The sequence below is a fragment of the Cornus florida genome, unplaced genomic scaffold (genome assembly GCF_030987335.1).
Source record: "Cornus florida cultivar Cherokee Brave unplaced genomic scaffold, ASM3098733v1 CherokeeBrave_3.0.0_Hap2_Chr11, whole genome shotgun sequence".
NCBI lineage: Eukaryota > Viridiplantae > Streptophyta > Magnoliopsida > Cornales > Cornaceae > Cornus > Cornus florida.
Window position 1 is genome coordinate 87,366,141 of NW_026775581.1, and position 16,866 is coordinate 87,383,006.

General features: G+C 33.0%; 1 protein-coding gene across 2 annotated transcripts; it reads right to left on the bottom strand.

Moving 5' to 3' along the window:
* Positions 1-3,295: 3,295 nt before the first annotated feature.
* Positions 3,296-13,792, bottom strand: LOC132283774 (probable methyltransferase PMT14). 2 transcript variants are annotated; one of them, XM_059785784.1, is made up of 7 exons: positions 13,444-13,792; positions 11,325-11,996; positions 10,220-10,430; positions 7,414-7,696; positions 5,597-5,983; positions 4,927-5,004; positions 3,296-3,883 (listed from the first exon to the last, which is right to left on the bottom strand). In XM_059785784.1, exons 2-7 carry the CDS (start codon positions 11,964-11,966, stop codon positions 3,646-3,648), a joined length of 1,839 nt encoding a protein of 612 aa, XP_059641767.1. In that variant the 5' UTR covers positions 11,967-11,996; positions 13,444-13,792; the 3' UTR covers positions 3,296-3,645. The 2 variants fall into 2 exon arrangements, with proteins under 2 accessions (XP_059641767.1, XP_059641768.1); XM_059785785.1 differs by lacking the exon at positions 13,444-13,792 and adding an exon at positions 12,679-12,809.
* Between the last annotated feature and the right edge of the window lie 3,074 nt (positions 13,793-16,866).

Consider the following 16,866-nt stretch of genomic DNA (forward strand, 5'->3'; position numbering starts at 1 on the left):
ATGGGGAACAAACCAAATAGATAGTACCAAGTATGCACATGTTGGAGCTACCATATATATATATATATATGTGTGTGTGTGTGTGTGTGTTGTCATGATGTTTATCACCGTTATCACCGAGAGGGCAGATAGATGGCGCGAGCCATCAAAGGTAATATTGTTGAGTCGTATCACTATAGTCAATTGGTGATTTATATATTTGTACTTTTTATTTTTCAGAAAAGAAAAAAAAATAAAATAAAATAAATATGTACGTACTCGTTTGAAATACACAAATTAGAATCCTTTAATGTAATTGTATCTGTTATATAACACATAATGATCATGATCATCCGCACATATGAGTAGAAATTCCGTGCTCGAAATCACATACCTACATGTCAAGTAGTGAACTTTGATTTGGAACCACAAAAGGGAGATATACTACGGAGTAATAAAATTTCGAGTCTTCAAGCTTGAAAACATGAGTTTGAGTAAAAAAATAGTCATATTATATTAATGATAATAGGTATATATATTAATATAGCTAGAGTAAGAGAAAACTATCATTTAGTGGATTGAAATGATTTAAATCGAGATAACATGTAATTTTAGGCTATGAAAGTGATTTTAACTTGAATTTCAACAATGCTCTTTTCAGGCTATGGAAATATTGTGCATTTGAATTTTGATATATACCATCCAATTCAAAACTGCAAATATATATATATATATAATGAGGGTAGCGTACGGCGTACCATGCTTTCTTCATACACCGGAATGATTATTTGTGTTTGGCAAAATATTTCTCTCTCTCACACACACAACACACACAATTAAGGAACTTCTGTAGTGGATATAATTTCACATTTGACCTTTGCTGATTTGATAAAATGATGAACTGCATTAAGTAATTTGCTTGACCAAAATTTAGCATGGTTGTCTGTTAAAATTCATTTTGTATCATACATTTTAGAAATATATGGTACTCCATTCTATTACATGCATAGAGAGTAATCGAAAAATCAGATAGTCTCTCTTAAAATTCTGAAGACACTAATAATATAAAATTATTTTTATAAAATTATAAAATACACTTATCTAAAAATAAAAAAATTTTAACTAAATTTTTAAAAAACATACTCCCTCTTTTTCAAATTAAGTGTCCTGTTTTGTAAGTCACTGTTTCCAAAACAGAGCACTTATTTTAGAACATTGTGAATCAACGTTTTCAAAATAGGACATTTATTTTGAGACAAATGGAGTATCTCATAAAATGTCAAGTAAACACATTTTTGTATAATATTTCTGATTTTCATTATTAATCCCATCTCACGATATTTCAATCTTGATTTCAGTATTTGCCTTCAATGATTTTGCAATATGTAATAATGTAAGGAATCAATGTCCTGTTTAGTCCTTTGTTGCAACCCAATTCAGGGTTTGATGGGAACAATTGTAGGGTAAGGGGGGTAAATGTGGTGTCTCAATCATGTAGGTGGTTTTGTGTGTGTGTGTGTCCACTACACAGAAATCACAACCCCAAGGGTGGGCCCGGGAATTTATTATCATGATCTTCATAAGTACAAAAGATAGGGTTTTTGGTCAATCAGAGTTATGATGAAATTATCCTCCAGTTATTGGTGAAACCTCCTTTTGTAGGTGACATGCACACAGAATCAGCCCACCGTTTTGATTTCTATGATTGATAAAATGTGTATGGTTTTTTAATTAGCAATGAGGCCCTTCTCAGTTCCGTCACTAGGTACTGTTTGAACATAAAATATACTGGTAGGACATCATTCATTTATGGCTTTTTATTTATTTATTTATTTTTTTTATTTTGAAAGCGAAATCTCACCCAAATAATTGTGTTGAGGTATTAGGAAAGGAATCCCAATATCCTCTAGTGCAATGAACCACATCGTAAATTCATAATACATAAATAATATAAAGTTGTTACAGAAATAAAATAACAGTACATGATGCGCGAGGATCTAAGGATTGGGCAAACATACGAAATTCTAGTTATTTCATGTGATTAGTGAAGTTACGACTTTTAATAGTAAATTTCACATTAAGTTTTCACCTATTTGTATTTATTTATTTGTAAGATTTCATCACTAAATGTAGTAAACTTCACGAATGGTATGGAATCAAGGACGGAGTCAAGATTGAATTTGAGGGGGGAGGACCAAGGACGGAGTCAGGATTGAATTTTAGGGGGGGCATAGTGTATTTAACGAAAAACAAAAAAATCCAACTAACATTAGAATATATATATTTTTTTGGACATAAAAAAAATCCAACTAATATCAGGAATTTTTTTTTTTTCAAATCAAAAGGCAAACAAAAAAATTATTCAATGCCAATATTGATTTGTTGAACTGAAAATGACAGCTAAAATACTTGACAAATATAAAAACCAAATATAGATTTTGATAATATTTTCATTGAATACCAAAATAAACATTCCCAAATTGGAACCATAGATTTTGAAATTCAAACCCAAAATGTCGACACTCACAACACACAAAAATCCGTATACAACTGGTATACATACAATATCTTACAAATTATAAATTTTTTTATAAAAACAAAAATAAATGTGAATAGTGTGAAATTCAAAAAATAAAAAAATAAACTAGAGTTTCTAATTCTTAATTGTATAAATGTGTATGGTTTGGGTTTTCTTTTTCTAATCAGCAATGAGGCCTTCTCAGTTCCGACAACAGGTACTGTTTAAAACATAAAATGTAATGGTAGGACATCATTCATCTGTGTGTCGATATTCTCTAGTGCAACAAACTATATCACAGTACGCAAATAATATAAAGTTGTTGCACATAGGGTGCAGATTTGGACTGATTTGAGAGTTTGTTTCAGAAGGTATAAAATCAAATCAAACCATTTGATTAAAAAAATCGAACCAAACTAAGTCGTAAAACACCAATTCAGTTCAGTTTCACAGTTCCTATTTCTACATATATTTTTCTAATTATAAAAATATTCATATTTCAAAATCCAAATACACAACAATAAACCAAATTGACAACACATTTGCCAATACATTCAGTTAATACATTCAAAATTGCTAATATATTCATTCTTCTATGTCACGTGGAACAATATATATATATATATATATATATATATATATATATACATACATACACAGTACACACACAAGAAGAGTGAACCTAACATTTGGGAAGCTCTTGACCTAACTCAAATGGTGCAATATGCAACTCAATTGAAACCAAAACCAATTGAAACAAGGGCGCTGGCGGCAAAAAATCTTTCAAGAGCAAAGCAATAAAAATTTAAATATCTTCACTTTGTATTCAATCAAAAAGTATCTCCATTAACTTCATAATTTGTTATTATGACCGTAACAATCATTTCCTAATTATTTGGGAAGCTACACATTCTATTCCGCCACCCTCCACAATCACATTAAAAAACATCACCTAGGATAAAATTTCACAAACGCACCAGATCAACAACGACGATCCAAAGGTACTTCTTTTGGTTGGTGTTCACTGTTCGGAAAATCCACTCATAGATGCCATCACTGATAAACCCTAGAATTCTTCCACCCAGAGCAGTTCATTTCCAGTGTGTTGTAGTGTTGTTTTCAGGTTAATTCCCATCTAATGACATGGTTTACTCGTCGTTAGAGGTGGTGTTCTCTCCGCTGCCAACCCAATACTGCTTCACAGCAACCAAAATCTTCTTGGGAACAAAGGGACCGTCCTCATGATCCATCAATTTCATATCCCATCTCATGCCTCCAGCGATTTTCTTCACCTTGTTAAGAACATCAACTCCATCTCGAAAGATGACCGACCCTTCAGGCCGCAAAATACGATCCATCTCTAGAAGGATGTCTTCAAATTTGCACCTGTTTTTATTATACAGTAATACCTCATGAAACCTTAGAAGTGCAAATCTTTAGGAAAAGAGCCCCAAATAAACAGGATGAGTTAAAGTAAAATCTTAGAAAAGAAAAAAGAAGAAGAGCCCCATGGAAAGATGAGAGTTGAGAAACTCTGCGACTTACAGCATTGATTATATTTTGCACACTTCATCAGCCAAATATACAACAAACACAAGATTTTAGAACAACGCGTGTGGGAATACTTTAGTAATCAATGAAAGCCCATAAAAAAACTCAATCAAAATTGTTCCATATCTTTTAGTTCAATAAATCTACTAGCTTAAAGCTTGGTTATCAATTTTCATGATTTTAATCAATAAAACTGGATGCTAAAATCATAATGTGACTTTCTTTATTTTTTGATTTTTTGTAATATATTCTCAAACATATATATATTTGCATGCATTATAAAGAAGGCACTCCCAGTCCTGCTTAAGCATGGTGCAAGAAGGAGAAGCAGGAGACAAACACGTCTCCTGATTTTGACATTATATTGCACAAAGTGATTATTCTCAGGCTCAAACCCGTATCCTTAAGCTTGCATAGATGACATAGAGGGTAAAATTAATAAATAAATTCTAAGCCACTGCAGGGATGTAGAGTAATCTTTTTAGAGTTGGCTTCTCTTAGCCACTTAAAGCTTCTAGAATCATGTTGCTTTGCTATTTGCCAACAAATAACAAATAAACACAACAAAAATGGTTATAAAATATTTCATTTGGGGATTCTAGAATTTTCAACATTTAAAACTGTTAATTCTTTTAGTATCAACTATCATGTGGATCCATATTACACTTTCTTTTCATATATACGTATATAAATTATAAAGTACCACATACACACCCAATCCCAATTGAGACTTAAACCTTGCACCTCCCCTTTAAAAGTAGCAAAAGACACCATTCAAGCTAACAGACGGCAGTAGTGGAGCCATTAACATAGTAATAAAACACAAACCATATTTTATGGCTTCAAATTGGCTTTAACCGGAGCAAGAAGAGACTTACTTGTTTTCGTACAAGCTAAATACACCACTGGCATGAATGAGGTCATATGTCCTTGGATATGTAGAAAAACCTTCACACCTGAAAGAAGACAGGAAATACAATTTCATTGGGATTCCAAAATAAGAAATATATGGGAAATGTAAAGATTCCAATAATGTTAACCGCTCTTGTAGAAATAGTAACACAAGTAGGAAATAACTAGAACCAACTTCAGAGTTGTTTCTGGTCCAATGATCTTAAGGAATCTAGAAGAGCCCTTGCCTTGATCACCAAATTTTTCAATAAGGGAGAGCCTATCCACAACCATCAAATTCAATATAAGTCAACGTCAATATTTATTACACCATCCAATGGTTAAAGACTTATGCAGGAATTTGTTATTGTGGAACTCCTCCCAGATAGTACCAAAAAGGCAAATACATGAACAAGAAAACCAGCCTGCTTAAAGCTCGACCATCATAAATTGTGTCACTAACATTATCTCATGCTACAATATCTCAACATTACTTCTGTTTTCTTTCTTTCTTTCTTTATTTCTTATTTTTATATTTGACGGTACAAGTTCTGAAACATATCTGAATGACTTGTCAAATAATGTGTAAGATCAAAAGGTAGAATATAATAGAGTTCTTTGATATGGACAACAAAGAGAAGATTTAAGTGAACGTACCAGTCATGATATATGCCAATAAGACCTCTCTCATAAATTACACCTAAAGTGTCCGTAGCAATAGTAGGCACAACATTCATCACCCATAATTTTGGTGATTCGAGTGCTGCTGCAAAACTTCCGAGGCCTGCATCCATATCCATTATGTTACGATATCTTGTAGTGCCAATCAATTTATTGATCCTTTTGTAAGTGGTTACATGTTTTTTCCACAGTTTATTATCCTCTTGATAAGATTCGACTGTGACTCCCGAAACAAACCCCTTAGCTATTCGGGGAGGAATTGCAAACAATCTAGCTGGGAATTTTTGTAAATCCCCTCCTGCTACTTCACTAGCAGAGGCAACCTCTGGGAAGGGGGTGATGCATGTGTCCATTTTCTTGTACCTATGATTCACCAAAACAAGAAAGATTATGATAGAAACCACAGAAACAGTTAAAACTACAAATTAAGAATTGAAAGAGCCTTAACTCATTATAGTAAATGTAAACTGACGTGAATTAGGAACAGGTTACCTTGTTGCACTTGACCCATTATTTATTTGACATACAAAAATAATTGTATACCTAATTTTGTGGAAGTTGCATAAACTTTAGTAGATGTGAATTAAGACACAATTTTATTTCTTTTTTTTATTAGTGATAAGACTCTGTTGATGGCAACAGTATAGCATCCTTATCAGTGTTGGGGAATAGTTTCTTTTCGGTAGCCATGAAGGGTGGCTACAGTGATTATTCTGAGATTTAGTGGTGATGAATTGTTGATGGTGGTGGCAAACCTCTGATTTACCTCGACTGTAATTAGTAAAAGTGACAATGGGCTAGGGACCGTGGCGAAGGGGTCATGTAATTGGCAATGATGGTTGGTGGTCTGTTTGTGGAAACTGGTGTGCTGCAAATCGTCCAAACAAACATATGCAGGACAAACTCAAATAACCCTTAATTTGATAATTAAGTTATTCATGATTATCATTCCGATATATCTCTTGTCCCCTAAAAGTAAGAGAAATAAAAATGTCAATTTGGTAATTCCTTTAATGCCATTCAAAAAATTAACCTACTAAATAGTTTCAAAGAGAATATTAATGCATTTAAAAATTCAGGGTATTTTTAGTGACACTAGACGTTCAGTTTCTCATATGTTCTAGATGCCAGAAGCCATCATGTGCTTGCCTACTGAGTATGATACACTGATGCTGGTACTGAAGCAGAAGATGAAGTGGCATTCTCTTTCTTCCTTCTTCCTTTTATACACACACACACACACATATATATATATATTGGCAAAACTCCACTAAGGAGTATGAAGGAGTGCAACCCATGTATACACCAGCTGAAATTTTGTGGAAACATTTTAAGGCTTGTGTGTCTGAATTCCCCATGAATAATGAAACGTATGTTTCTTCAAAGACGAGAATGTCATACGTGGTTTTATAAAGGAAACCGCAAGTGTGGAAACCCTATTGAAGATTCAGAAATCCCCTTTAAATGGAATATCCTTTACAACAACAAAGATAGGCTCCTAAAAAAAGGCCATCACCCAATGCTGGTCCCATCTAAGCGAGATGCAGTGAGGTACTCCTAGTTTCGTTTAATTTACTTCTGGCAGAAATTATTAGAGATGAAGCTCGTAAGAAGGCAGCATCCATCATTCCACTAGATTTTCTATCAAAAAATGAAGGCTCTAACGTGAAAACTGAAAACTGATGGATGATGCAACTTTCATCATCTCAACTGCTACCATTTACGACGGACCAATAACACAGCGACTGCCAAAATAAAGTAATTTAATGAATTAAAGATGCATCATGACTCACCAGACATCATCAGTATCCATGGAATCACATATATTTGCCGACTTCCTTTGGCAGGATTTGGCATTTACTTTTTTTTGCCAGATGGCAATATCTCCTTTCTCGTACTTCTTTTCCCAGCAAAGATTTTCAGCCAGCTCTTCAATCTTTCTTTGCTCTGCCTTGAGATCCTCCTTAGACCGTTTCCATGTTTGGTAGTAGGTCTTCCAATTAATTGGAGGGCCAGACAAGATCCAGTATCCACCAGGTCTGAGAACTCGATCAACTTCCATTAGGTACATCCCTTCTGGAAATTTTAAAGTCCATGTGTAAAGGTCATCAACTTCCAATAATGTACACATATTTGACTAATAAGATTTAAATTATCATAAACACTGAAATTAAGAAATTACAGATAAATGGAAAACCCACTAGTTCTTTTTTGTTTTTTATCCTGTTAACCACAGCTTCTATAGAAACTCGTGCAATACTTTAAGCACCTTCATAATGTTAAAAAAGACTGAATACATCTTAGATGCAATTCTGTCACTTTCAGAGTTAAAAACATTAATAACTGGGTATTAGCTAATTCAGAAGTAAGTTGTTCATCATAATCATTGATGGTGCCGATTTATTACAATTAAAAAAGGAAAAAGAAAAAGAAAAAGGAAAGACATACAAGCAGATGACTCATCAACGCATTAAAAAGTTGTTTGCAACAAACTATAATTATTTGTTTCCTTGCGAGCCATAATAATCATGTATCAATATCATATGATAATGATATTAACATGTATTGCACACAGGAGGACATTACCAATTATTAGTTAGAAGCATATCATGAACTTATGCACATATACATGATTCTGTTTGTGCAATTTAGAAATAATGGACAGATTATCCGTGGAATTATTAGAACAGCCATTTTTGAACTTATATTTTTCAAATAACTACTAGAAATTTAGAATATTGTCTTCATTACTTTTCAGGGTCAAATTTTATTTTAAGGTTATTTAATATCTTCAAGTGCTTTCTCATTCTTTTTATTTATAAATTAGCTATTTATGTATATACAAATCTCTATAAAATTTATCATTTACTTCTACTTGTTTCTATCTTTTTTGACACCATATGACAAAACGTAATTTTCTTAAAATAAAGTAGGGAAATGACACTATACAAACCTGAAAGTTGCAATTTATAACTGGACCTCATATCTTATGACTTTAAATAATACACATTGGCCGAGTAATACTCTTATCACTAAAGAATAAAAGTTGCTAGATGCAATCTTGCGACATCATTGTTTTGACCTGGTATAACAATTAAAGAAGGTCAGACTGCAAATGACAGAGATTTTGTCTATACTTCATGAATCAATATAGTGAATCATGAAAAGCTAGATTGTACAATTTGTTATCTAACCTAACTTCCAGTGCTAGATATGAAGCATTGTATGCCTTCGGGACTTTAATTTCACAGGAAAATAACCATCGGTTGTTAACTATATATCCATTGAGTACTAAATAATAAGGATTGTCACAGTAAATGCATGTTTTCCATCTATGCACAAGGCAAAGAATCTATGGCAATTCCTCCATACTCTTACTTTGATTTATATTATCTTATATTATATATATGTGATAAATAATATATAAAATAAAATAAAATAAAAATCATGGATTGACTCATCAAAATCAGAAGCGCCCCCCAATTATTGAAAACTAAAGGAAAGCTTTAAGAGGGACAGGACAGAAGACTTGTCAATGGCAATAGTTTGTTGGTTGAAAAAGGGCGGTTGCTGCCTCATTCTTTCTCTATTCTATATGATACTAATGAATAACTATATATAGTATAAGTTTTTTTTTTTTAAAAAAAAAAACATCATTCATACTCAAACAAATCTGACTTCAATTTGCCAAAGGTAAGCAAGGCAGATGGTAATGGTGTAGGCATCAAGGGCATTTACTGAGACGTCAGGCCAATAGCAAATTTCAATTATACATGTACAAAAAGATAAAAAAAAATAATAATAATAATAATAATAAATCAACAATTAGTTCCATGTTACCCAACTTGCAAAAGCAATGATTTGAAACATTAATATTGTGTTTCTAAGATAAGTTTCGAAAGAATACCTAAAACCAGGGAAGAAGAAGACCTTGACTTAGAAGTTCTCTCATTCGCCTCCCCTTTCCCTACCTTAAACAGTCTTCGATTATAAAGAAGAGAAGAGAATCTTTTTAAAAATATATATATTTTTTCCACCATTTGGTTCACTTAATAAGGAGAGAATTTTTTTTTTTTTCAAAAAAAAAAAAAAGCACATCTAGAGGATAACATGTCTCTGCTTGCCCTCAAAAACTACCAGTCTACCACCTCAGAAATTAGGGTGTTCTGGAGAGAAGTAAAATATTTAAGCAATAAGCATAAAGTAGAAGTACCTAGAATGGGAAATGAGTTAGCCCCATTTTCTCTCTTTAATTCCTATCTCTCCACTTCTTCTATAACCATTTTGTAATAAATTTTAACTTTTCTCTTTTCTCTTTTCTCTTCTCTCTTTTTCTTTTCTTTTTTTTTTTTCTTTTTCTTTTCTCTTTTTTTTTTTTTTTTTTTTAAATAGCTTTGCTGCACTTCTTTGCAATTACTTGTAGAAATCTTGTCTTCTCTGTCATATAAGAAGTTCCTTTGCTTTATGCATAAAAATAGGAGAAAAGGATGTCGTGACTATAATTGTCCCATTATAATGCATTTCTTCTAATCTTAAAAAATATATCTACAGAAGTCAGTGGACAAGTTGACGACTTTGATGTTTTTGATTTCTACATACCATTTGATGTCCACGGTATTAGACACCGCGAGCATTGAGCCATATCAAATGCTCTTGATGGGAACGGAAGACGTATTGATCCAAGAACACCAATATAAGCAGGCACACCCCGCTCCAATGCAAACTGTACCTGTGCTTCGTGATTATCCTTTGGTGCAAATGATATAGTCAACACATTTCTTTTCAGCAAGTAAGCACCCCAACTTGCAACCTATGACATCATTGGTTTCATCAGTCCAGCAACCACAACAGAATAAAGATGCAACGAAATGGTACAAAGTAGATTTCTGCAATTACTCCAGCCAAAAAGTTGTGATAAAACAAAATAATTTTAACTAGATAGCCAATACAGGAATCAGAGAGGGAAAGTCATATATCAGATATACGGTATAGAGATTAAGCCTCATTATAAGCCTTTCTTTAATAGATACTCACAGCCACATATCATCATGTATAAGTTAACCTAATTGTCTACTAATGATAGTCATTTGATGTTTAAATCTAATCTGCAATTCTTAAATGGTCCAGAAAAGATTAAAGATCAATTTTAAGAGCAAACGGTTGATTCTAATTATAAGAAGTTATCCACCTGTCAAGAAGTAGTTTCAGCCTTATTTGAGCACAGCCTATGCAGAAGACATCTTCAATGGAAGCATTATCTAAGTACAATTGTAAAAGGTTTCCAAATCATATATAGATATTTAGACCCAATAAGTTAAGATGCATTTGGTCTTCAAAATGGAACATTTTAAGCAGCTGTAAACGTTCATTTGGCCTTTGAAGTGGCACATTTTGGACAATTGGAGACCTGCAACAACTTTAGCTAAATGCAAAACCATAACTATACACATTTGTAGAGATAATACCCAAAACAAAGCAAAGAGTTCAGATGGTTAAAGTGAATGCCCGCATGTTAATTGGAAAAAATAAATAAATAATTCTAAACTATAGTTGGATTTGCAATCAATGGTACTTGAATGGAGAAAGGGACAAAAGCAACTTGAAAAAAAAAATTTTGACTTCTTAAGTATAGTTGAATGTGCAGTCAATGGTACTTGAATAAGGATAATGATGGAAGTAATTTCGAAAAGGAAAAATAACATACTCCACAACCAGTATCCAGAGCCGTTCTGACAGAGCCATCTGCAATTGGAATCACTGATGCAAGTTCATCAATATACGCATCTGCACCATGAGGGAACATTGTTCCTCCACCTGGAAATTTGAATACGTTACCCTGAAACTGTACCCAGTTCTGGACGGCCTTCTCAACTGTCAAGCTTTTGTGAGGAACATTAGCATAGTAGACATAGTCACGGCTTTTTGGCCAGGAAAATGGAGTTGTATATCCTTTGGGTGCTGGGATAAGACAATGCAACTTCTCTTCTTCTGGAGGACAATGTCTTTCTCTGTATATCATATTTTCCCTTGGGAAGGTCATAGCTCGGTCTTGTTCTTGACAAGGAGTATAATCAGTGTATTTCATATCACATGGCTTAAACACTTTGGCTTTTGGCTCAGAAGATTCAACTATCGCAATTTCATTGTGCTGAGGTTCAAAGTTCAGAGTGGAAATGACATTGCAGTCTGTTTGCTTAGTTAGTTCCAAGGCTATACTATCTCCCTTTCCGAAACCACTCTTTTGCCATGCTCCAAGTAAATAAAAGAAACAGCAAAGACCAAGTACAACAAATATTGACACTGGGCTTCGTGCTCTGTTGCCCGATGAATTATGCTTAGAGCCCATAATAAGCTTACAATAGCACACAGATGCTCACTGTAATATACAGGAAAGTTAGAAATCAATGGCATGCCACACATAATTAATGGTCAGGCAAGGCAAAACTGAGCATGAAGAAGATATTGATAGAGTAAGATTTTTTATGATGCCTCACATTTGTGTTAATTATCAAAAAAAAAAAAAAAAGAAAAAGAAAAAAAAAGGAGTATTTATGCTTACAAGTTACAACAACACGCTGATGCTCACTGTAATATGCAGGAAAGTTAGAAATCAATGACAAGCCACACATCATCAGTGGTTGGTAAGCCAAAATTGAGCATGAAATGGATATTTATAGAGTCTATGTTGGACTTGGGCATGTGTGTCAAAGCGTCAGGTGTACCAAGTATGCAAATGATACAGGGGCACTGATAAATATTTATTATATTTAATAAACAAATGTTTCTATGTAAAACTACGTTCCAAATAAGCATTTAACTCGTTTTGAAGCAATAATATTATAAAATTGAATTATTGGAGATGCTTTTGAGGTACATGTCAAACCAAATTCATCAAAACGGATCACATACCCTTTTTAGCAGTTCGTATAACATAGGATAGGGTAAGATCTCTTATGAGGCTCAATTTGAGTTAATTATCAAAAAATTGCAGGGTAAAAATTTAATACTGGCTACTTAATAATGATCATTTAAAGGAAAAAAAATATATATCAACATACCAAGAATAAACAGGCCTTGGATCAACTTTTATTTCAATCAACCAGACACCAGTCTGAAAAGTTATGCCAGTGTTCTAAATATAGTTTCTCTCAGCTAGACATCAAGCTTGCCATAAGAAAGGTTTGTTGTTAGATTAGGAAAGAGGATTAAAAAGGAAAAAAAAAACAAGCATATGTGGAAAAGGTAATGAATTTGAAGTTATTTGTGTGCATTTATAAAGGATATATGCTGCCAAAATTCTTACTATAGTTGCCCATTCAGTGTACAACGGTCACATTCCTAATCTTTTTTCTCAACCCACGACCAGATCTACGGCCTCAACACACAACAGAAAGTCACATCAATATTACAAAACAAGCTTTTAGAGTAAATCGAGAAATTCAAAGTCGACACTCTCTACCCACCAAGATTTCTCTTCCCAACAAATGTTTCACCTGAAAATTTCTCAATCTCGATTTGAACTTCTCAAAACTCATACAAGCAAATGAAGTAATAAAAAACTACAATTAGCAACAAAATTCAGGACTAAAACGAATATGAAATGATTGCTCTAAACTACATGAATATAACACCATACATACAAACGCATATATACACAAATATTGTGTATATGTAGATCTTACATTGGTGAATTCGATGACAGCGATAATTATAATTCGATCGGGCGAAAAGCAGTAAAAACAAATTAATTTAAAAAAAAAAGGGTAACGATTTGAGCTGAATTACAGTTCATAGAGAGAGAAAGACGAATAGTTGATCATCACCTGATAATGAGAGCTCTTGAATGGTGGAAATAGGCGATCTGAGGCCAAGCTTTAACCAAGTAGCCTCAACACTGAGTTTGTGTGTGAGAAAGAGAGCAGCATGCGTGAGTGTGTGCCAAAATGTAGAGAGATACTTTCTTGTTATAAACTATCAACATAGAGGTATATATGTGCGTGAGTTTGTGTATATATATCTATATATAGATATATACAGAGAGAGAGGAGTGGGGTAATAGGAGTGTCGGTGTAGGAAAGGAAATTTACAGTAGATTGGGAGGCGGATGGGGTGAGTGTGAGGAAGAGGAGGCCAGGTCACAGGGGACTCTCTCTCATCGTTTTTTTCATTGTTTTTGAGTAATTTGCCACTAAATCGGCCAAATTGATGTACTTTCGGGAGTACAACAATGGAGTATACTCGCGCTATATATATATATATATAGGAGTATAATAAATAAATAGAAAAAAAAACTCATAATGTGCATACAAATTTCTATATTTTAAAAAATAAGAGCAAAAAATGTCCCTGATAATTAATTTTTTTATATAAAAATCCTAATATAAATAATTATATATGTGAATTATATATATAATTATTAGAGGATGAATCTAATGCAACATGTTTTTTCAAGTTGTGACTTAAAAATTACAAATTCAAAACAAAGAAATAACATATTTTTTTCGAAACAATACTTAGGTCCTCACTAGTAAGGATCTACACCATCCTCACTAGTGGTGTGGACCAATAATAAATAGACATGTCATTACAGAGTTGGTGATTTATTATGATGGATAAATACACACTTATCAAATCACATAGATAATAATTTATTATTGATCCACGTCACAGGATTGTATAAATCCTCATTAGTAAAGACCTAAGTATCATTCTTCTTTTCGTATGCATTGGATTATCTCCGAAGCCAAAACAATTCACTTGTTTAGCATAAAACTCTAAAGTTTGATAATTCTTTTTCTTCTTTTTTAAAATATGATCAAACCACTTGAATTGAAGATATTTTCATAAACTCAGTCGAAAATGCATTACATCTGCAAAATGTATGCCTATCACTCGAGGTGACATGGGTTTTCAATCGTCACCTCATATTAGTATTATTTTCCTATATGGGCCCTCCTTTTGTCCATATTGAAAGATATACTCCTACCTTCCAAAATTAATTGTGCCTATATATGTATATATATATATATATTTGTTTGTTTTAAAATCTCATTTCAAAAGTCAAGTAAAATTAAAAAATACCCTTAAAATTTTAAAAACTTTATTACAAATAACTAAATTCGATTCAAGATAATAATAACTACTGTTCATGAATGTCTCATTGATTGATTCAGAATATTAAATTTTTAATAGTATCTATCGATATTTTTAAAGTCAGAAGAAAGAATGAATTCTTAATTTTCTGAATCACATCATCGTTATTTTTGTAATTAACGTAAACTTTTTTTAACATTTTTGCCAAATATTCCCCAAAAATACACACGTGTGTATATGTGTGTGTGACACTAGTTTTTGCATACACAAGACATTTCCAGCTGAAGTGTCCATACAATAGCTATGAAACAATACTATGGCACTAACTTGTTATCACAGATTGTTGGTAGTTGGATCACACATGTAGTCAATGCTCATCCCCGTGCCACATGCTCATACTGGTTGCCAACTTGCCGACGCTAGTGGGCCCAGAAATGGAGATTCAAATAATCATGGGCCGATGGCCCATCAAGTACTCCGGAGTACCCAGTCTTGACCCGAGACTTTATGGGTCATTATGGACCTACAGATCTGACAAATTACGTGTGTTTGGAGCAGCTGTACATCATTACCGAAAAGGAATGTGCATGGGGGAAATTTCTGGAAGGGTCCCACCTCCATGTGACCTTGAAATTCCATTGGGCAGTTATCAGATGGGTTTGGTCTCACCATAAGCTTTATCACTAATCCAATTTTGGATTGGATATGGATAAATACTAGACAATGAATTTATTTGATAGCTACGAGACAATTCATGATATTGATCCGATTTAATATGATTTATGAATAATTTATTTATATTGAGTTTGGGAGTATTAATCAATAGTTTAAATTTAAAATTGAAAAAAATTCAATTCAAAGTTTTACTAACTAAATTTCATTCGACTTTAAATTTAAACTGTAAATTTGGTATTTTCAAAAATATATTAAATTTACTTGTGAATTGTAAGGTCAAGACCCAAATGTCAAATTCAGTTCTCTCTAGTAAAAAAAAATGGTACATTAAAATGTACAATTTATTTTTGAGTTGTTCATGAATAACACAAATTTAAAACAATTTTGTTCATTAAATGAAGGAGTTGAGCTCAAGTCTCAAACTATTTTTCAAAAGAGTCAAACTTGAATAATGGTTAGTTGGACTTTGGTGGACAAAATTTATGAGGTTTTATTTTGTTTTTTCAAAAATATCATTTTTATTTAAAGATAAAGAAATTAAGAAAAATGTTTTCAAAATGTCAATTCCAAGCCCACACTCAGATTTCTAAACTTATTAATAAGAAGAGTCCAAGTTGAAGCCAAACCAACTGGCTTGATTTTAAATCCTAATAATAATTGACACCAGGAATTATAATTACCATGGACCACTGTTGTGACACTCAAACGACCCTGATAATGAATTCTACATGAATGCCCTTAATTAATCTTTCTAAGTTCAAATCATTTAATAATATGATGCCACGTTAACATGGGATTTGACCATGCATGTGAAGAGATGGTGAAGGCCTTAATGAAAGACAGTTGCTTGAGAAAGAAGTTATTGTGTTTAAATCACACTGGAAACAACCAAATGACTTTCAGTAACGTAACCTTAAGAAACACACTATTGATTATTTGATTGTCAATGACATAACCTTAAGAAACACACTATTAAATGTAAACACCCAAATGACTCCTAATAAAAAATATATAAAAAAAAATAACCGGTAATTGGCGTAACCCAGGTTACGCCACGGACATTTGATCCTCCTTAAATTCTCAATGACAAAAATCTCGTGCACTAAGTTTGTCCTTTACATTACATTGGGTGCACAACTAATGTAAAAGAGCAGCACAAGTTGGATTCTAAACACAACTAATGTAAAAGAGCAGCACAAGTTGGATTCTAAACCATCCATCCAAGGATGAATCTCAAATGACTGAATATCTGAACCTCCACCAGCTTTTACATAAACAAGGCAACATAGTGAAAGAGTGATTCTCAAAAAAGGCTGTATATGGAGAAAAAGTAAAGTGACAAAAAACTCCAAGGAACTTTTAGTGCTTCAGTACCAGTGACGAAAACTCCAATGGCTTCGTGGTGCTTCAGGACCAGTGACTCACTCTACCTCAGGTCCCTGCTTAAAGTAACAAGTGAAGGAGGCTCCTAATGATGG

What these genes read in the sequence shown, in the direction of transcription:
- LOC132283774 (XM_059785784.1), bottom strand. Translation starts at nt 11,966, where the DNA reads ATGGGCTCTAAGCATAATTCATCGGGCAACAGAGCACGAAGCCCAGTG. An exon ending in CTCTGGATACTGGTTGTGGA is followed by an intron (nt 10,431 to 11,324) that starts GTATGTTATTTT and finishes ATGATGTCATAG; the next exon opens with GTTGCAAGTTGGGGTGCTTA. An exon ending in ATGGATACTGATGATGTCTG is followed by an intron (nt 5,984 to 7,413) that starts GTGAGTCATGAT and finishes GGTGAATCATAG; the next exon opens with GTACAAGAAAATGGACACAT.